This window comes from Phoxinus phoxinus, assembly GCF_949152265.1.
Source record: "Phoxinus phoxinus genome assembly, chromosome: 5".
Taxonomy (NCBI): Eukaryota; Metazoa; Chordata; class Actinopteri; order Cypriniformes; family Leuciscidae; genus Phoxinus; species Phoxinus phoxinus.
The window spans coordinates 34,144,239-34,166,332 of NC_136880.1; the positions used below are offsets into that span (position 1 = coordinate 34,144,239).

Below are 22,094 nucleotides of genomic sequence, written 5' to 3' on the forward strand. Positions count from 1 at the left end.
TTTAGTCATTGAACACAAGATGATTTTGGGATGGGTTGTGTGCTAAATAAATGATATGTAAAAAGGATCGGCGCAATAAGCATAAGCTTCAGCCGACACCTTTTCGGTCGATTAAAAAAAAAAATTATTTTAAATATTGTTTTCATTGTAATTTAAATTTTGTTTTTATGTTTGCTTGTAAATTGTTTTTCTTTCTTTTTTTGTTTTTCTTTTGAAGTTGACCGAAATAAACTTTATAACTAACTAACTAACTAACTTACAGAATTCAAAAGAACAGCATGCATTTGAAACAGAAATCTTTTAGCTTTTAATTATCTTTTTTTTTTGTTTATTCACACAAAGTTGAAATGAACTTAATCAAACTCGTCTTTTTAACCCTTAAAAAAACACTCTCTTGTATCTCAGTGACTGGGCTGAACTTTAGGTTGTGCACCATATAGACTTCGTCCACAGGTGACCGCAAACACACACACTGATCTGTGTCCCAGAGCAACCCTCCCTTTCCACCAGCTAGTAGATCTGGTGAAATGTCACCACCACAGACATTTTAACTCCTCCACCCTGATCCTTCGTTTCCTCTGCTTCATTTACTCTCTCTATCTGGAAACTCTCTTACTGACTCTTCAAACCCTTTGAGCAGTAAAAGCAACCTTCACTGTCTAGGAATAGAGTTGAGCGGGTTTGATTACTGAGGCTTTGCAAAAACAATTTGTGTCCTTGTGGAATATGTGCATTGGCGGATCTTCCCATCTTATTCTCTTTTCTTTTGGCTGTATTTTCCTGTTTTCATCTCGCACACTCATATGAGAACCCTATTTCAAGCAGACACCCTGCTGAACGCAGTAGTGTTAAAAAACCTTTAGCTGTGCATAGTTGCAGGTTTAGCAGACTGTTAAAGAAAATAGAAATACCCCATGGCAGCACTATCCAGCCCCCTACAACCCGCTCAGACCCTCCTCTCATTATCATGCCCTCCTCCGATGGCCTCGGATGAATGCTATCCCCTAATGCACTGCAGCAAGGCAATATGGGAAGCATTCAATTTAAAGCTCCAGCAAAACAGCACTGGAGATATTTTTTGCTTCTTGTTGTCTCAGTTGGTGTGCTTGCTTTAGCGAGAGTGCTGCACAGTATGCGGTTTCCTTTTCCGGTTGGCAAAAATGTAAAGAATAGTACATGAGAAGTTGCTCAAATGTAAGGGATGTTTTATGAGAATTGCTTGCTAGATTTGGTATTATAAACATAAAATCATTATTTTTATATTTTTAATTGTAAATAGAATACAAATAATATTTAAATATATGTATGCACAAATTACATGTTTACGATAATAGGGATTTATCTCTCTATGTAGAAATGTAATGATGTTGATTGTAATTGAATTATATTTTATATTTGTATTTTTTATATAAATGTAATAATATTTGAATAAAATACACGCACAAATGGAATGTTTAAGATTATTGGGATTTATGTCAGTTTCTTTGGAGAAATAGAATGATATTGATATTAACTGAACAATAACTCATTTATGTGTAGATTTTTTTTTATTTTTTTTTTATGTATTATAAAATATTGCTATTTAGAGAGAGAGAGAGAGAGAGAGAGAGAGAGGGATCTGACACATGTCTGTAGAGAAATTATATTCATATTAATTGAATGATATTGATTGATTTATGTTTTAGAGTTTTTGTTTATTATAATATATACATATTTAAATATAAAAAAATATACACAAATAAGATGTTTCAATTATAGAGATTTATCTATCAATTGTTTTTGATAAATTAAATGGGATTTTTACTTCTGGAACACGACTGCTCAATAGGAAAGTTAACTGTTTTGTAAATGTGATTTACATAAGACTCTGCCGTGGAACAAACACTGGGACAAATATTGTGTTGGTATTAGCTACATTCCCAAGTGACAAACTAATCTGAGCCAAAATACTCTTTGATCATAAAGACTTTGACATCAACACCTGAACATCTTAAGGTATCGGTAGTGATTTATCCTCCTTTTAAATGTTGATTTTGCCTTTTGAGAACATTTTTAGTGAGAAACACTGGTGTAGATTCATTCTAACACAAACTGAATTAAAAGCCAACTCTTTATTTCTGTATTTTTTTTTTTTTCCTCTCCCAGGGCCTCCATCTGCACCCGAGAACCCCATCTCTACCCTAAACGACACCTCTGTGACACTGGAGTGGAGTCCTCCGAGAGACAGCGGTGGGCGAGGAGACGTCACGTACAGCGTCCACTGCAGGAAGTGTGCCGGTGACGGAAAGACATGCAGCCCCTGCAGCAACAACGTACATTTCATACCTAGACAGTTTGGTCTCTCGATCCCTAAAGTGTTGATCACGGATCTGCTGTCCAACACCAACTACACCTTCAGCATAGAGGCGGTGAACGGGGTGTCCGATCTGAGCCCGACCCCTAAACAACTAGTCACTGTCAACATCACCACCGGTCAGACAGGTAGATTGCGTCTCAGTTCCATGGTCATTTTTAAATGTTGCTTGGTATATATTTTTGTTGCGTTGTGCTTGGTAGCCCCACCCACAGCAAAATCTGATTGGTACAAAATCTAGCATCAAATATGTTCTGATTGGCTGAAATTGTCACTTTGTGCCGCATTTTGCTTCCAATGAGGACTGATGAATTATTCAACGCTCAAACGTTCCGTTGTGTCGGACCTGGTTTGGATGCAATATCACACTTTGAATGCCAAACGCTCATTAGATTTCCGTAAACAAAACCCACTCCAAAATAAGATTTGAAGGAATTTTTGTAGTCAACGTGTGTGAGTCTTCAAGAGAGGTAGACAAGGTCTCTTTTTTCAGTTTTTTCCTCTTTCTTAGCAAAATGTTATGCATCCCAAACCTTTATGCTGACAGTGAAGGTTATCTTTTTTTATTCAATGAGATGTCTCAAAACTCTCCAGTGTTTGACAGCCCTTGCGTCGGGTGTGTGTTTGCGTTTGTGAGCTGGTCTTTGTGATGCATCATATTGTTCCGTATTTTCCCTGCTCTGCTCAAGGTTCCAGAATTGAATAACAGCCAAAGTAACGGTTCAGTACAGCCAGAGGGTTGTTGTTCGACCAGATTCCCATCTCTTTCACACACACAACCTTTGTGGAAGTTCACAAGTTCATAGGATTCTAATAGCTCTAAATAATACATGTCATCGAATATGTTATCTGCAGTCAGGACTCGCTCTCTGGTGCTAAAATGTGGTAAAGACACAACTGCCCTCCAAAACTCCCTGTCTCACACCCCTGACAGGCCGACAAGGGTCATCAGGGCAGGCGTGTTCTCATTAAATGTGTGTTTGTGAATGTGTATATGGTGGCATTGGGCTTGTGTAAGGCTCGGCTGAGGTATTAAATATGTATGAAGCTGGTCGGGCTGTAGAGGGAGGCTCTTGAGCAGAACAGGCACATGCTGAGAGAGAAGTGCTTAGTGTCAGAACAGGGTCAAAGATCCCAATGATTTATACATTCAGCCACGTCAAACCGTGAACCAACCCTAATCTGAATATTGTATAGTTTAGAGCAATTTAGGAATGAATTTTGCTCATAAAAATTCACATTTAATGGCACCCTCTTATGAAAAAAACATCCACAAAAAGGATTTTCTTGCATTAGAATGCAATGGAAGAAACTTTTTTTAATAACACAAGTTTTTATATATTTATTTTTATTTCATTTATTTTTATAATTTGTTACTTTCTAGTTCTTTAGAAAACTAAGTAGTTTCTATATACTAGTGTTTTAAATAACTAAACTACAAAGAACCTCAAGCAAGTGTGTATATATTATAGTGTGTTGCTGTGTATATATATATATTATGATTACGTCTATGGTCCCCATAAAACATTGGTGTGTGTGTGTGTGTGTATGTGTGTGCGCTCTTGTTTTTGTGATTCATGAGGACACAAATCGGTATAATGACATGCGTATTACACTGGTATTACAACTTAAACATGATTTATGAGGACATTTCATGAGTGCTCATAATTCAAATAGCTTAAAAAACATAAAAAACAATGTTTTATTAAAAATGTAAAAATACAGAATGTTTCCTGTGATGGGTAGGTTTAGGGATAGGGGCAGAGTAAGGGGATAGAATATACAGTTTGTACAAACGTGTGTGTGTGTGTGCGTGCGAGCGTGTTGTATGCTGGTGTAATTTTGAAGACTGTTCACAGATCTCAGAGCACAGAGGAGGTGAAGGACACCAGGAGAATTTACCTCCAACCATCTGACCAAATATCAGACCTGCTGTCTCTGCCCCCCCTTCTCATTCCCTTCCTCTGTCCGTCCCGCTGTAGTGAGAGATGAAGGGACAGGCGAGAGAGACAGAGAAGGTGTTAGACTGTGTTTCAGGAGTGTAATTACCTGCTGTCGTGTGGCTCCCCTGTGTCTCTCTTTAGACAAAGGTTTCACAGCACTTGTGTGTATGTGTGTAAAGCACTCTCGAGTGTGTAAGGGGATCCTGAGCTCTCAGTGGTTTAGTTTTGTAGCAATAGAAGTGTTACTGGAATAAAACCGTGCGGGTCAGAAACCTGCGACTGAACTGAGGTGGTCTTCACTACTTAATGACAGACCATTTTACCATTTTTGTTTGCACATCATCTCATTATGGCTCTTCTCTCTCTCTCTCTGTCTCACTCTGTTTGCAGTGAATGTGATCCTGAAAGAGAGAAAGAGTAAAGACAGTATCACACTGGCCTGGCAAGGACCCGACAGACCAAACGGAGTCATAGTGGAATATGAAGTCATCTACTATGAGAAGGTACATCTCATCTCCTCTCCTCTTCTTCTTTTCTCCTCTCTTTTAATTCCATCAGCTCTACTCTAACAAGCTGACTTCTCATCCTCATACACAGATTACAAACATGCTTCTTTGACCTCCATTAAAAGCTGCAACGATTGCAGTTGTCCAGGCAGCTCTGGCATGTGTAATTGAGGGCTGAAGCATCATCGTGCCTTTGGGAATGAAAGCAATCAGTAGACCCTGTACGCCACAGCCGACTGCTCACACATACACACAGCTCTTTAATTATAACGGGAGAATGAAACCAGGGCTGATGTCACCGATCAGAGAGAATGGCTTCACAGAAACACACCTGTATACTCAACCCCAGTTTCACAGACAAGGGTTAAGCCTATTCCCAGACTAGAATGCATGTTTCAGCTGTTTTAACTGGAAGCAACTTGCACTGGCATATCTTAAAATATTTATTTATTTATTTTATATTATATTATATTTCTCCAATCAGAGAGAATATCTTTACTGTAACACACCTGCATACACAGATACACACATATCCAGACGTAAAGGAGAACGTGCATGTTGTTAATAAGTAATGAAATCAAGGCTTTTAGGGATAGTACATCCAATAATCAATTCATTTTTGTTTATGTAATTTTTTTATTTATTTCTAAAATTTCCAATCAAAACGTACTGTCTGTTGACGGTTGAAGTTTTTTTTTTTTTTTTTTACATCAAACCTGCACAGATGCTATCGTTTGACCCAGTCTAGTCTGGCACACATGCTGGTTGCTGTGCGATTATGGGATGTCAGCTCAGACTGAATGCCAGGATGGGTGTCTGGCATTGGAGATCGTGTGGTTCATGCTGTGTTTGTTGGAACTGGAATAGTCCCACGCTCTCACACACAAACCTGCTCTGCCCTTGTTCATTCTGGGCGTGGTGGACAGGGACCAAGTCTTTCCCAGAACCCATTTGGTTGCGGGATGTTCTTTAATATTTGAAAAAGGTTTATTTGTTTTGAAAGGGTGTTTTGGCTGAAACGCTGATCTGATAAAGTGACTGGCAGCTAATTTCTTTGAGGAATATCAATGGTCTTTTGACAATTCTAGGTTTAAATGATCAATTTATAAGATCATATTACAATATATTTTTAGATCCGCATAGCATTTTTAAAAACTTGAATAGCTTGAATGCAAGTAGCTTAAGATAAAAGCGTCAGCCAAACGCATAGAGTAAATTGAAATGAAATGACTATCCAGACTGCTGACTGTAAGACAAAGTCAGCCAACTATATCCAAACTAGTGATTTCAGCTATTTCTGTGTACACTATGCAGAATAGAATAAGTGAATCTGCCATGTAAAATGTTAGCTGACAGACAAGGTAATTACTATAAAATTAATCAACACACTGTATTCATAGACTCACATTCACACGCCACCGCAGATGTCTGACTGTAACTATAATCACACCAATAATCATGTCAAACAGGGTAAATGAAAGCCCTGGCCTCGACAGTTAGCACCCCAGCATCTGCCTCTCTAAAATGACTCAAAATATGACGCCTGCTGGCTACAGTGTTAACATGCTGCTGAAATAATATCCTTCATTAATCCTCTTATGCACTATTCTACTGCACAGACTCGAAATTCAACACTGTCACCCTGCCATTTACTTTAAAAAGCTTTAACAAGTATATTACATATTGAATTGTTAACATTGTTAGCATAGCATCAGTAAAATTTAACAAAAGGCTTGTTGAAACTTTAAAAATTTCATGTTGATTATTAGATGTCTGCTGAAAGAAATGACTGATAAAGTGTGATGTTAAACAGTTTGTCAAGATTAAACTAGTTAAACATTTGGGGTCTGTAAGATTTCCTTTGTTCTGCAAGGATGCATTACATTGACATTGTTAAAAAAAAATATTTCAACAAAAATAATAATTAGCTGTTTACAACATTGATAATAATACCAAATCAGCATTTTAGTATGATTTCTGAAGGATCGTGTGACACTGAAGACGAGAGTAATGATGCTGAAAATTCAGCTTTGCCAACACCGGAATAAATCACATTTAAAAATATTAAAATAGAAAACCGTTATTTTAAATTGTAATAATATTTCACAACATCACTGTTTTTACTGTATTTTTGATCATATAAATGCAGCCTTGGTAAGCATAATAACATTTTGTTTCAAAAACATTTATACTTTTGAATGGTAGTTTTGGTAACATTTTCCAAATGACCATTAAATTCCGACAGGAACAGTCTGCGAGTCTAAATGTACCATAGTTGTCTGTTCTCTATCTATAAATCCAACCAAAACTATTTTACTGTGAGTGAATTTTTTGAACATTGTTGTTCTTTTCTGTTCCAGAACCAAAGAGACCAGAACTACACGGTTCTGAAAACCAAAGCCCACATGATGACAGTGGAGGGCCTGAAGCCGGGCACCACCTATGTGTTCAGAGTGAGGGCGCGCACAGACGGAGGCTACGGCAGCTACGGTGGAGAGATAGAGCTGGAGACCAGTCATGAGGGTGATGCTTTTATCCTTTTCTTAACAGTTTCCTTTTTCCCTTTCTTTGATCCACTCTATTGATGGTTCATTAGTGGCATACCGCAAATCTTTGGGGAGCCCACCGCAAACCAGCACTAATAGCATAATAGTGATGTTATGCTGGGAAATTTAACCTCTTTTAAGAATTTTATCTGGATTATGCCTTTTCTTTGTGTCTATGCAATAGTTTTAGTTATTTTTCGAGACATTGACAGCAATGTGGGATCGGTATGATTTTGATTACATTTATTGGATGCTTAATAGAGCAAAACCGAAATACTGTGAAATATTACAATTTAAAATAACTGATTTTTATTTTAATATATTTGTGTAATATATAATTTTTTCCTGTGTTGGACAAATCTGAAATTTCAACAGCCATTATTTTTCAGTGTCACATGATCGATCCTTCAGAAGATGATCCAAATCCTGCTGATTTGGTGCTCAAAAAGTCAAGTCACCTTTATTTATATTGTGTTTTATACAATACAGATTGTTTCAAAGCAGCTTTACAGTGATAACAGGAAATTAATGCATCAAGTCAGTTCAGTGTTGATTTAGTTCTGTTCTAAAGATCCTTAAGTATTAAATTAATTCATTTAATCTATAAAGCAGTTCTGCAAAAAAATTAAATAAATGATGTTGTCATTGTCCAGCTCAGTTCAGTTCTCATACAACAGCGTCAGTACAGTCAGATCAATAATATTATTAAATATTAAGTGTCCCCAACTAAGAAAGTCAGAGGCGACAACCATCCACCCCACCCCCCATACCAACACACATAATTTCCAATGTAGAAAACTCATAACGTCATCCCGCACCCATACGCCAGTGTCTTTCTATATACTCTTTCCATTGTTGAGCAGATGCTGTGGTTTCAGGATACTGCATTGGATTTAATATGGTGAACTGTGTGATTTATTTACCAAACCTCCTGCTTATGCTCCCTGGGAGGTGAGCATGTGTGTGTCGCCATGTCTCATGAGGACAAACGAAGCTGTGTTCAGCTGACCTGTGTTCCTTTGATGGAGATCAAAGAATGGTGGCACATTTTAAAAGGCTTTGGGGCATACGGTAAACACAGAGACCTTGTGGTATATGCGCCTAATTTAAAGCATGTTACGGCCCAGCGAGCGTCTCTGGAAGCATATCACAGAGCTCAGCAGACCTGATCTGCCAAGCTGAAAGTTAACCGAGTCCAGTGTAGTAATTGCTCTTTTAATTATATAAGAAATGCTTAAGCCTTCGGCTCACACTGACATTCATAAACCGCTTTCACCGTGTGCATTAGTTCATACGATACACATCAGAGCAGAACATACAGTACTGTAAACAGCATATGCATTTAGTCTGATAATGTAGAAAAATATTCCAATAAATCTCCTTTATGGAACCATTGGCTAGCAATCTAGCAATTATAGTTTTACATTTTTATTTCGGTTTTATGTCTTTTATTTTAAACTTATCTTTTTAATAATTTTTGTTTGTTTATTTATTGATTTGAAATTAAATTAATTTCTACATTTTTAATTTAGGGCTGCTGAATTTAAAAGGCTAAATGAATCTGGATTTTACAGCGTTATTGATATCTGGTAGCATTTTGGTTGTAAAGGTTTACAGTTTTCCAATTTATTTTTCTTCTTAAAACAAAACTCAAATTAATTTGTGACCATTTTTTTTTCATTTGTTAGTTTTTATTTTTATTTCAGTTAACATTTATTTTTGTATTTTTTTATTATGTTTATTATTTATTATTTCAGTTAAACAATTTTTTTCCATGTCCTTTTCTATCTAATTATTTATTGTTAACTATAAAAACACTGCGGTGACATATTGAGCTCTGGTGCTCGTGCGGGGTACTTGAGCTTGAATCCTGCTTTCCTATTTTCCTAATCCTGTTCCTTCTGTTCTCCACGTCCTTTCCTTTCAGTTCTCCGTGTCCTTTCCTGTCACTGTCCCTGTCAAAAAAAAAAAAATCTTGGTACAATCATATAGCTGTGAGAAATTCATATTTAGCATATTGCTTAGCTGATCGGTGCATCTGTTCCTGTCTCAGTGAGTTGCGATCTCTTTCTGTACGTGGTGCATAACTGAGATTGTTGAATGAAGTTGAGTGGAATTCTAAATCAATTCCTGTTGCTGGAGATATTCATTTTCCTGAAAGAGGCGGTTACTCATGCGTTGCCGGGCTTGATAAATGATGTATTTGTTTTGAGTAATGAGTCGATTGCGGCAGCATAAAATCCATATACTCGCCGTGAAACTTTCAAACCGAGCCTGTTATTCCCTCTGTTAACATACCTATTTGGATGGCATGCGTAAATTAGAAAATTGACTCCCGTCTTCGCCTACATATTTAGTGGCCAGATGCAGCTGGTTACGTTGTTTGTTTGTTTTTTGGAGGGAACAAAAGCAAAGTTAGACACTGAAGCTAAATATTTAACCCTCTTTGGGGTCTAATATTAATAAATGCTATTATATATTTTTTTACAACCAATGTCACTATATTGCAAAAAATCTACTTTTGGAAAAATACAAGCCTGGTTAAAACAGAAATATACAAACCTGTGGAACAAACATCAAGCTAAAGTTACAGTATTGTAATTTTACTATTATTATTATTATTGTCATCTTTTTTGTCCTTACCTTATCACATGCCTGAATATCTTTACTTGTGGGTTTTGATTAGGTCAGAGGAACTCATTGAGTTTTCTGAGGCCAAACTGAGGTTTAACATTGACACAAATGTGTATCTTCTTCTCTTTCTCCCTCTTCAGATATGCTGGCCATTGGGGACCCTAACCAGTCCACAATCCTTGCGGTGTCCATAGCTGGTGGCATTGTGCTCCTTATCTTCCTGGTGGCGTGTTTTGTAGTGAGCGGACGGTAAGAAAGAACTTCTTTTTAACGTCATCTGACCTTTGCTTTAGTCGTTCTGTCCTTCTGAACCGCCTTGGAAGAAGTAGTACCGGTCCCGGGGGCTGATATTACTGAGCAAAATAAAATGCTTCTGTTCGTTAGATCTGAGAGCTGCTGTCAAATGGCGATTTTACAAGAAATTGAACCTTGAATTAGAAAATGAAGTGTGGATTCTTCCATGGCAAAGCTTTTAAAAGAGCTTGAACAGCCCATACAGGCACTCAGTGAGGTGTGTCTTATAGGCTCCTAAAACCCAAGAAAAAAGCGTTTGAAATTGAAGTCTGAGGAGACATTTTGCACAGCATCTCTGGTATTCAAACAATAGCTGAAGCAGAAAGACAGTGCAGTCAGTTGGATGAGACGTACTGAGCCTATAAATTAAAGCTGATAATAAATATACTCTGACTGAATTAAATAGCGGTTTCTTTCTCGAACAAAGCTCGCCCGAAGTCTCTAAAAACATTAGTATTGATCTGAGGTGATTGCCTATCACACTGAGTGCCCTATTCAGTATTGACTAGAAAAGACCCATGTTTGCCTGCTGAGAGCATGTAGAAATGCACATAATGGATTTATGTGCAACAAATAATTAATCTCAAACCACTCAACTATAAACCAAAACAATAAATATGTAAGACTGGAATATGCGAGTCCTTATCGTAGGGCAGAGGAAGAGGAGTGGTTCTCGCCAGGTTTTACCCACAAGCCAGTGCAGCTTCATGCATCATGCATTAGAGCTCTCTCATGTCTCTGTTCGGAGGGAAAGCTGCTAAAGCAGAATGTGTTGAAGGTGTCGTTTGGTGCTCCTCGGATAAAGAAACCGCAAGTTAAGTGTTTAAGATTGTGAACTCCAAGAAGACACATGAAAGACATACTGTAGAAGAGTAAGATCTAGGTGGCGGTGGACAGAAAAGGAGAAGGATGGTCAATTATTGAAGTCGACTAATAGTCATGGTTTTAGCTCTAATATTTTGAAACAAAATGAATTAGAAGACAGTTTTGTTGTCTTTAGTGTGCTGTTGGACTCTTTCAGACACATTTCGCTCTAAATTCCTCTCATTTGAAGCATTGTGCAATACATTTCAGGACAATTACTCTCAGATTTTAAATTGTCTGCTTTAAGCAATGTTCCTATCAATGCTTATCCGTAGGCCTTGATAGTTTTGTTCAATTTGTCAATCCTAATTTGTCAAGGTAAAAATAGCTCAACTTGAGTGGTAGACATGACCATAAGCCAGCCTAACTAAACAGAGCTTATAATACAAATTAGTGAACGATTACTGTAGTAATATGTTAAAAAAGCTAGACACTCTGCTGTAGCATATTGCAGATACACAGTCTTTCCCACAAATTTGAGGCCCCCAAATGTTTTTTTTTTCTTTCTTATTTCACTGTGCAGGTTTGCCAGGAGATTATTCCTTGACACCAGGCCTCAGGCGTAAGTCTCCACTCTAACACAACTGTCTGACATACTATAGAAAGATTATGCAAACGGTACTGTTCTTTAGAGAGAAGTCTGAGAGGTCTCAGTAACCCCTGCAGGCCAGCTATATGTCATTGAGGAGAACCATTGGCTTACTTTCAAACGCTGAGAATAGTTTCATTTCATGCAGCTCAGGATTTCAAGGCGAGATTTTGAACAGCATAATCACCTTTCCACACTTTATGTCTTGGTCTATGCAAATCCCACTTGACCTATCGAGACCATTTTGTTTCCTCTTACCATTAGGACTTTAGCTGCCAAGTACATCCATTTTTTTTTTGGGGGGGGGGGGGGGGGTACTATGCGGTTATCCGGACCACACGATGGCGTACCCCTAACCCCGCCCCTAAACCTACCCGTAACTGGGGTTAAGACCAATAATACGATGGCCTACCCCTAGCCCCGCCCCTAAACCTACCCGTCACTGGGGTTAAGACCAATCATACGATGGCCTACCCCTAACCCTGCCCCCAAACCTACCTGTCACTGGGGTTATGACCAATCAGGGATGACTATACGGACTATACAGGACTAAAAGACACACGTGTGGTCCGGATAACCGTATAGTTCCTTTTTTTGTAACAATCACATTGCAATGAAAGATAGAAAGAAAGAAAGAACGAGCAAACGAGTGAACAAAAGGAATGAGCAAACTAATGAACAAACATTAGCAAATGAACAAACAAACGAGAGAACAAACAGTAGCAGAGTGGTTGAGTAGACCTTCAGTTTTCAGCTGTATTACTTGTTCTATATCTAGTCCCCAATTCTCTCCTTTCCTCTTTCTCCTTTTCGGTCAGTAGGAACATGAGCAGTATTTGCTTAGGCTACCGTGCCGTTGATGATTTCACCTGGCTCACAGAGATAATGCATAATTTAGAGATTGTAACATCAGCATTGCTTGCTCCACCGCTATAATTCTTGCACATTAGTCGCAGCCTACCACAAAGACTGAGGCTGGGATTTATGCTTTATTATAATCGTTTGAAATACAGCTAATTAGCGCCATTCGCCTTCTTGAATGAAAACAGGCAAGCATGATTAGCATACCATAAAAATGCATGTTTCTAATCGGCCATACAGCCAAAGTCTCAATATAAAATCAGTGTGCTAGTTAATAGAAATAAAGTTTTAGTTGGAGCCATTAGCATACAAAATATTATCTCTGTTCTCTCGATTCTCTTTACTTTTAATGTGAAGAAAATAGCCACTGACATCAAAACAAGCAAATAAATAAATAATGCTATTTTAATTTGCTTGTTCAGTGCACCAGGGACTTACATTGGCCGAAAGAATACAGAATATTTGTGGTCTTATATATATGGACAAAAGGAAAAACTGGCATGTGCTACAGCTGGCAGATGGTGTTCAGTCATCAAATTCGTACAATTTGCTTTGTTTTTTTTTAAACTCTGTTTCCCTAAAAAGCAATTAAAACACAGCAGGTGGGTGCTAACGGCTGGGAAACTCCTGCAAATTTAGCTCTTGGACTTATCGAACATCACTGCTGCTCTCATCATTGCCAGACAATTATTTTTGTTTTATGAGAAAGTTGGAAAATCTATTTTACTCCCACGTCTAACTCTCTCTATCCTTTAGGATTATCTCTTTTAAGCCATATCCTCAGTGGAGCGCCTAATTATTTGGCGTGCACGCCATACGTGCCAATATTTGTCTTTTTAATTACATTTTTAATATTTTCTGCTGCACTCGAATCAAGCAAGCATAGTATTTTTGAATAACTATCAATAGCTGCTGTATTTTTTAATATTGAATAAATTAATTATCTGAAAGGTTCTATTATGCTTCTTAAAGGTGAAAAGTGATTCCCCCCTCATTTAAATAGTTAATAATTTTTAAGAAATATTTAAAATCGTATAATGAATATGGCCTACAAAGAACGGTTGCCTACTTGGGGTACTATGTTAAGATTACATGGCCATCTGAATGTTGTTTATCACTTATTGTATTTCGGTAGATCCTGCTTAATAGATACTTTTGTAATAAATGAATAGTGATTTACCTCAAATAAAGCATTGCTACAATGGCTTCAGTAACTGTAAAAAATTTAAAAGCTTTGCATGAAGCTGCTAAAAACTTTATTTGCACTTCCAGTTAAATGTGCATGTTCCATCTAGACTTGAGAAAACAAATTGGGATTTTAACTTCTGAAGCTGCAATATTGAGCATCTTGATTTTCCCATTAATTTTTATACAAATAGTTTGCCCAGTCCTCTTTATAATGTCTACCACAGAAACCGAAAATTCTCGGGCCAGCAGCATGTGTCCAAATTTCAATCTTAACCGTTCTATTTCATCAGAAACGATCTGAAAACAGGGCTTTAGGTGTAAAATACCGAACTTGTCCTTTAACACTTTCCCTTTGCCATTGACAGACATTCCCATCATTTATGAGATAACACTTCCACTCCATTGATGGATTTTCCAGCTTTCCGTGTTTTCACTGTTATACAGTAGGGCCGCTATTACATCTTCTGAAAGAGTACAGAATCTCCTGATCAAAAGACAGGCGGCGAAGAATAATCGAAAACAAGAGATAGCCTATGTAAGCAGATGCATACAATCATGTGATCATCAACATTAAAAAGCATATGAATCATAACTGTCTAATGTTACTGAATGAAATGTCGAGCTATAGGACTGTGGAGCTTTGGGGGTGTTGATGGATGTTTTGATCATCTCTCTGAATTCTAACCTGATGTAGTCTTTGACAAAAGCAAGATTTTCTCAGCTTTTTGCTCAATTTGACTTTTTTTATGAAACTTACCCACATTTAAGTGTTAATAGAAATATGCATGAAGCTAGAATAAAAAAAATATTTTTGTTTAAAAGCAGAGGGTATGCTCTTCTTTTGATATACAGTCACTAGAATAAGTGAACACACCCATACTAAAGTTGACTAAAAAGAGGAATAAAAAATGATCTTTTGGAAATTGTGCCTTAATTTAAAAAGTGAGAAAAACTCCAACCTTTAAGGACACCAATTTTCTTTGTGAATAAATAATGTATCGTAAATAAATAAATGTTCTTCCTTAAAATACAGGGTGCATAAGTCAGGACTCCCCTATGTTAAATTCCCATAGAGATTGGCATGGTTTTATTTCAGTTAGCCTAATAGCTGGTTTGATTTGCATTGAGAGATGATCTTATGGAAAGTACACCATGCCAATCTCTAGGTATGGTGAAGGGTATGTGATGATGTGGGGCTATTTTAATTCCAAAGGCCAAGGGAACTTTATCAGGATGCATAGTATCCTGGATCCAAATCTGCCTGCCTCTATGGGAATTTAATATAGGGGTGTCCTGACTTATGCACCCTGTATTTTAAGGAAGAACATTTATTTATTTAGTAAATTATTCATTCACAAAGGAAATTGGTGTCCTTAAAGGTTGGGGTTTTTCTAATTTTTTTCAATTAAGGCATTAAGATCAATTTCCAAAATATGTGTTTTTTTAGTCAACTTTAGCATGGGTGTGTTCACTTATTCTAGGGACTGTATTGCATGTTCAGATATTCATACAACCAAATATTCCGGGGGCCATGAAAGTTTTGTGAAAATGATCAATAACGCTGGCGGGGAAAGAGTTAAGTGTATAATGTGTGTTTAAATCCCTCTCCCTCTTTTGTCATATGCAGTCTGCTTATCGCCATGTCAGGGCGAATTTGAGTTTCTACAAGAGATCTTTCACTTAAATCCTTGATGATGCAAGTATGGCACAGATGAATTTGTCTGTGTAATAAAAGATGAAGTGCACAGGAAGATTTTCAAGCCCATGTAATCAGAGAGAAAAAGAAGCTCTTTGTCAATGAGATGTTATCTTCGAAGCATCTGCTACAAGCCCTGGGTTATTCTTAAAACTTAATGATGACAGGAAAATGTGCATACACTCAGCCACTTTCATGTGAGTAGAACGTTTCTCCCAAGAACCTAAAGCTGAGAGCACTTCATGCACTCAAACATGTTTTCGATAATTTTCTTCCTCCTATTATCTGCCATGTTCATAATGGACTTTTGCATAAAATGTTCGGTTTTACCTCTAGTGTGCTCGTATTTGGTAACATCGAAGTGACATCTTTGATTGGCCAAATGGCACCAATTTAATAAACGTTTGGCTCTTTGTTTTTCTACCCCGGTATAGATGCATCTGTGCCGCTAACAGACACACCAAAGCGCCTCTCCAACCCTGCAATTGTAGCACAACAGACATAATGACGTTTTAGAGCCAAAACTGCGTATGAACTGAAGAGCCGTCTCATTTTAAAAGCTGGAATGGTGAACACCCAAGTATATTGCAAGCGGGGCCTTCTCGATGCATTCTAATTTACACACACGTGCAAACACATACACGCACATACTTCTCACATTTTTCCAGAGGTGTAATGGTTCTCCCATCCTCTTAATGTGATGGACTGGCCTCTCACCGCAATATACTCGCTGTGTGTAAAAGCACTCTTTGGCAGCAGCGTCGGCCCTATAATTGTTTCTATAGGATGGACTGCACTATAGCTCAGTTCATTTTGAGCGGTGCGATTTGAGTAGCGACTGAAATATCGCGCAGTCAGCATAAAGGAGAAGTAAACACTGAGATAATGAAAGCAAAGCAAGCTGCCTCCTGTCGAGCACAATTATAGAGGAAGGGAATCTTAGAGCTTTTGTTGGAAAGAGGTGACAGGCCTGTTTGTGTGGCTGGAGCTTTCATTCTTTGAGGAAAAGTGTAAATTTCCAAGTACTATAGTACTTTCTGCAAAAAGCTTTGCTGAGACAGACAAAAAGTTTTAGCATTTGAAGGTCATAGCATTAGAAATATGATTGGTTATGATTGGTTTTCAGAGACAGTAATAATTATAATAATAATATTTTGTTGTAGTAGTTTTAGTAGTATTTATTTATTATTATACAATTTTATTTAGTGCTTTTTTCAGGTTTAGTTTAAGAGATTAGACATTTATTATTATTATTATTTGTGCTTTTAAATTAATAATATTTTATTAAAGAAAGTCAGGGCATGTGCAACATTAGAAATACACTAATACTACTACTACTACTACTACTAATAATAATATAATAATAATATTTTAAATAATAACATTTAAATAAAAACTTAAATTAAGATCCGATTTAACATTTCACGATTTTTATCCGCAGTATTTATAATTTTTAATTAAAAGTCAACCAAAATGACCTTCTTGTCACGTTTAGTCTCAGTTACACTGTCGTTTTTTCACAAAAAAACAAAGGCATGCACTTTATGCCATTTCATTTTCTTTTGGCCGATTAGCAAATGAGAGTTTTATTACGTTCACGGCCCCTGCATAGATTAGGGCGACACTAGTAATCATGTCAGAGGTCAAACTCCTTAATTAATTGGATTCTGACTGCCGTACTGAATCAAACTAATAAAAAGCGGCTCTCAAAAACAGGATCATTATCACCGTAATTTTCTCTCCTGCATTCACAATTACCGTAATGAATCGCTAACAAATGAGATGTTGCTCCACACCTATCAGAAACACATCCTGGAATTTAGCACATATCTCCATTTAATCTCTTCACTTCACTAATAATGACTTTGGCTGGAGTAAATCTTTTTTTAAAACAGCAAGCGCAGGCCTTGGATGTCTGCCAGGTCTCCTCCAGCAGAGAAAGGAGCCAAGAGCGAGTATAGCTTAAAGAACATGAAGGATCAAGAGACAAGGGACGGGCGTTTTGTTTCGCATTCATTCGGGCTATCTGTTATTGCGCGATAATGTAATGACCGCACGATGCAGCGTCGACGGCTCCCGTGAGCTGGAGCCGTGGGTGTCTCCGATTGCCATTAATCTGAAAAGCCACTCTGCGTGATGAAAGCATTAGGGAGGCATTTCTCAGTCCGTCTCCATCTTATTAGCACTGTGGCAAACACACCGAATGATTAGAAACCGTCTGATCTTTGAAAAAAGCCTGTCGTTTATGCTAATCAGGCCTTCTGATGGACACTGCAGGCCAAAACGTTCCCAAAAAATGGAGCATTGCAGAGCCTCTCTGTGCATCTCTTTCAACTTTATTGTCAATGTTTTTAGACTCATTTTGTACAGACGCTGTGTAGTGTATTGTAACTTCTCTTTTGTTCTGCATTGCATGCGGCATAGATGTTCTAAAGCCCAGAAACAAATCCGATCCCTGTTTCACTCCCTTTCTCTTTATTGGCGTGACAGTAGTGAACAAAGGATTCAGAACAAAGTGCTGTCATTTGTTGAATTTCCTCATTACCGAATGTTGACGAGATCATTCACATAATTTTCCTTTTTTTTTGTCAGTAATAGAGACCCCTGAAAGTCATTTACTTTGATTCTAGCTTCAAACACGGCCAATGCCGTCTAATTTGAAATATAGCAAAAGTGTTTTGGAGTGCGTCAGATGTTAACAAACGTGTAAACGCAACTTATTATCTAGCAATCTTCAAAATAAAATTTCTTCAGTGTACAAATCCTCTTTTAAAGCATAATTTTTCTCTGTACATTTGAGTTATTTGGGCTGTATAGATCTTTAGAGATGAAAAAACAAGGTTATTGATGTGAAATTGTAGTTTCTTTAAATCAGCATATCTTTCCCAAATGTCGTTCCAAACCTCTATGACTTTATTTTTTTCTGTGTAACACAAAAGAAGAGTTTTTTCTTTTCTTTTTTTTATCCATGGGTTCCAAAGCAACTGACTTCCATTGTTTGGGCAAAATCAAGTGTAACACAGTTCGTTGTTGTGGGAAGAAAGAGACGGGAACCGGCGAAAATTCACAACTTTAATAATAAAATAAACAAATACAAAACAAAAGTAAACACAACAGCTCCTCATGGACGACTGCTGTCACACATAATAAAACAAACAAAACACAAGTCCAGGCCTGTCCTCTCTCAATCTCCACTGTCTTCGATCCTCCTTTTATGCTTCCGCTCCTCCGTGAGAGATACGAGGCCGGTGCGTCACGCAGGTGTCGCTCATTATCACTCACGCCATTCGTCCTGCTCGCCACATCAAGCATTCTTAAAAAATTCAACATTTGTCAAAGTATATTTTGTGTTTTGGAAGAAAGTCACCTCTTTAAGCGACATTAATCCAAAATGCTGATTTAAAGAACCTGTAATATCCCATCAAGTACGTTTTGAATCTCTAATGTAACTTAATACAGTGAAAAAATATGCTTCATAAGAAGAGTTAAACATAAAGTGATGCAAAGAACCATTGAAGAATCTTTATTTTGAAGTAGTGTTTATACATTGTTAGCACCTGACGTTGTCTGAAATGTTATTAGTTCAAATTAGACTACAGTGGTGGTGTTTCTGAAATTATGACAGCATTTTTATTTTGGGTTAACTATTTAAAGCACCAGACCTTTGATTTCTAAACACTCTTAACAATAAATGTTTCATTGGCATCTCTGTTTCTTTAACTTCCATGGAACCTTACCATTCCACAAAAGTTTTAATATAGTAGTAGTATAGATTCTTTAGATTTAAGACAAAAATGGTTCTTTAAAGAATTGTTCAGTGAAAGGTTCTTTGCGAAGGCAAAAAATTGTTCTTCTGTGGCTCTGCTGCGAAAACCCCCTTCTGGAACCTTCATTTAAGAGAATAAAAAAAATATTGGTGGAAATGAGAAAACTTATGGTACTAGGCTGTAAAAGGTTTAGTTCAACTTAATATTTTTATTTTAGCTTTTTCAGAATTCCAGAGTAGCTTCATGAATTAGCTGTAGACATTTTGCAGACCTGAAAAGGTCACTCTGTCTCATACGCTGCTTTAGTTCTCACATTAATAAAAAGTAAAATCCACACATCACCTTGTCCGTAGCTGTTTTGTGTCATCAGCATGGACGGTTATCTCAAGGTCACATGCTTATCGTCAAATGAAAAGCTAAGGTTGGTCACCTCCCGTTTTAATGCTGTAAAAAACACAAGGTAATCAAACAAGCAATTAAGCATTATGGGAGGAAATAACTTCATGCTGTGCCCTTTGCAGGCTCCTTTCAGGTTTTACAGCTCTTCCTCAGCCCAGACGCGCGCCAAACAGGAAGTCAGCATTTAAGACCGCCTGCCATTCATCACTCTGAGAGGAGGAGAATGTTTAAAGGGTAGAACGGATCAGTAGAGAAGGTCAGCGTAGAGGTCAGATGTGTGTATTTTGCAGAAGCCTATGATAAACATGTATGTTAGTTTAAATAAAAATCAAGCTTAAAAGGGAAGTTTTAGTTTCAAGTTTATAATAATCTAACTGATATTTCAAAGGGTCGTAACTTTGACCAAACAGTCACTGATTACTCTTTAGCGAATGGCTTACTTCATGCCGACTCTCTTGCTCCCATTTCGAAGGCGGTCATTTTGTGTTTGTAAAATGAGACGCAAGATGAATTAAAGCAGATGAGGTGATCGTAATTCAACACACTGCTGGAGCGCGAGGGTAAGGGCAGCAGCAGTCATGGGAATATCTGAACCATTTTTTTTTTTTTTTGTTCACCTAATTGCAAGTCAGTTAGAAACAGTTGGCAAGGACATGTGGCTAGGGAGGCTTTAATGGAGATGAATGGAATGCCATCCTCGTATTTCTGTAGTCCACTTGCACCAAACAGTCTCCATCAACTCTTCTGAATATCAAGCAAGCCTGCTTTTCATCTGAAATATGTCTCATTATGCAGCTTGTTTATCGTCGTTTGTCCAAAATGTGAATTTCGAGAAGGTTTTGTCAAGGTTGAGAAGTTCTTTTGCATCTTTCCAGCCTTTGAACTTCCATTAGATTCACATTTCAATTTGAGACTGTTTGGTTTCAAAGCCTTCCCTTTACATCCATATTTACTCAGTTTAAAGGTATCAAACTTTCTTCTAAAGGCGTCTCGGTGTAAAAACCCATCCACCCGAGCTGACGCCGAGGAGAAAGTTTCCTTTCGTTTGATCACGCCGATGTCTTTGTCTGGCCGGCGTTCTTGATCCTGAAGAGATTCTGTTTTGGAGAGAGCCGTTTTTCACACCAGGCACCTCGCAGAGATGGGGGAATCAAAAAGTGCCTTAGTCAGCTCGCCGCTCAGGGCTGGGGCTGATGGGAATGGGCTCTACAGCTCTAGGGTTCCTGTTACAGTGGATCACTTTCTCCCCAAGTCTCATTTCAATAGCGTTAGTATGCCGGAGCTCAGCAGAGCGCTCCGAGCAGAAAGCACACTGTCAGCACAATCGTCAGCCCCTGCTCCGACTCAAGCCCTCAAAGAGTGTCAAGACGTACTGTAGATGTGAAAGTATAGCGAGAGAGATAAAAGGAAAGGAGAAACGATGGCGATGGAAGTTCTAAAAAGTGAAAAGGTCAGATAAGAGAGAAGAATAACTGAAATGTTGTGCGACATGCATAAAATGGCTAACAAACTATAACAAGCTGTTAAATTCCTCCTTACATTTGTATTAACACTTTTATTTTATTGATTTTTTTGTATCTTTTTTTTCTTCTTCAAATCCATGTACACTACCCTTAAACAGTTTGGGGTCTGTAAGATTTTTTTAATAGATTTCATTTTTTTTTTAAAGAAGTCTTTATTTGATCAAAAATGCAGTAATATTGTGAAATATTATTACAATGTACAGTAATTTTAGCTCTGTTCTAATTTTTTGAAGGATTTTTGGCAAAGCTGAAATCCTTCAAAAATCATTCTAATATGTTTATTTTATACTCAAGAAACATTACGTATACTGTAATTATCAGTGTTAAAACAGTTAAATATTTTTGTGTAAAACGTGATAAACATTTTTTCGGGATTGTTTGCTGAATAGCGGGTTCAAAAGAATTTTTTTTATATATATATATATTTGTAACATTAAAAATATTTGTATTGTCACTTGATCAATTGAATGCATCCTTGCTAAAAAATAAAATAAAATAAAAGTAGTATAAATGTCTTTAAAATATATATATATAAAATATATATTTATTTATTGATACTGTGCTTTGGTCTTCACTATGCTAATTAATCTGTTTAAAATCTGAATCTGGATAGGAGACCATCAAAAAGCAATAGAAAAAAGTTTAACCTTTAAAAAAAGTTTTCCATATAGTGAAAATGAATGCGGATTGGGTGCAGTCAATGACAAAACAACCAAATAGACAAAAAACTTAAAAGTGGTCCGTACGACTCGGCATTCCACATTATAAATCTTCTGAAGCCATGCAATAGCTTTGTTTATTAAAAAACTAAAATTATAAGTAAACAAATAATTTCGACAGTTATGTGAACTGAATCAATCAAAAAATCAGTGGTGTAAAGTATTTGAGTAAATGTAAATATTTACTGTACTTGAGTATCTTTTTGGCTACT

At 37.2% G+C, this 22,094-nt stretch overlaps 1 protein-coding gene across 4 annotated transcripts in view; it reads left to right on the top strand.

The window, feature by feature from the left end:
- epha4b (eph receptor A4b) overlaps positions 1–22,094 on the top strand; it is a 112,591-nt gene that overhangs the window by 59,278 nt on the left and 31,219 nt on the right. For 2 of the 4 annotated variants that reach the window (XM_079612574.1, XM_079612576.1), the window contains exons 5-9: positions 2,146–2,481; positions 4,687–4,799; positions 7,163–7,325; positions 10,123–10,231; positions 11,664–11,702. In XM_079612574.1, the coding sequence (XP_079468700.1) occupies positions 2,146–2,481; positions 4,687–4,799; positions 7,163–7,325; positions 10,123–10,231; positions 11,664–11,702 (760 nt within the window). The remainder of the gene's footprint in view (positions 1–2,145; positions 2,482–4,686; positions 4,800–7,162; positions 7,326–10,122; positions 10,232–11,663; positions 11,703–22,094) is intronic. The other 2 variants (XM_079612575.1, XM_079612577.1) reach the window with 1 other exon arrangement.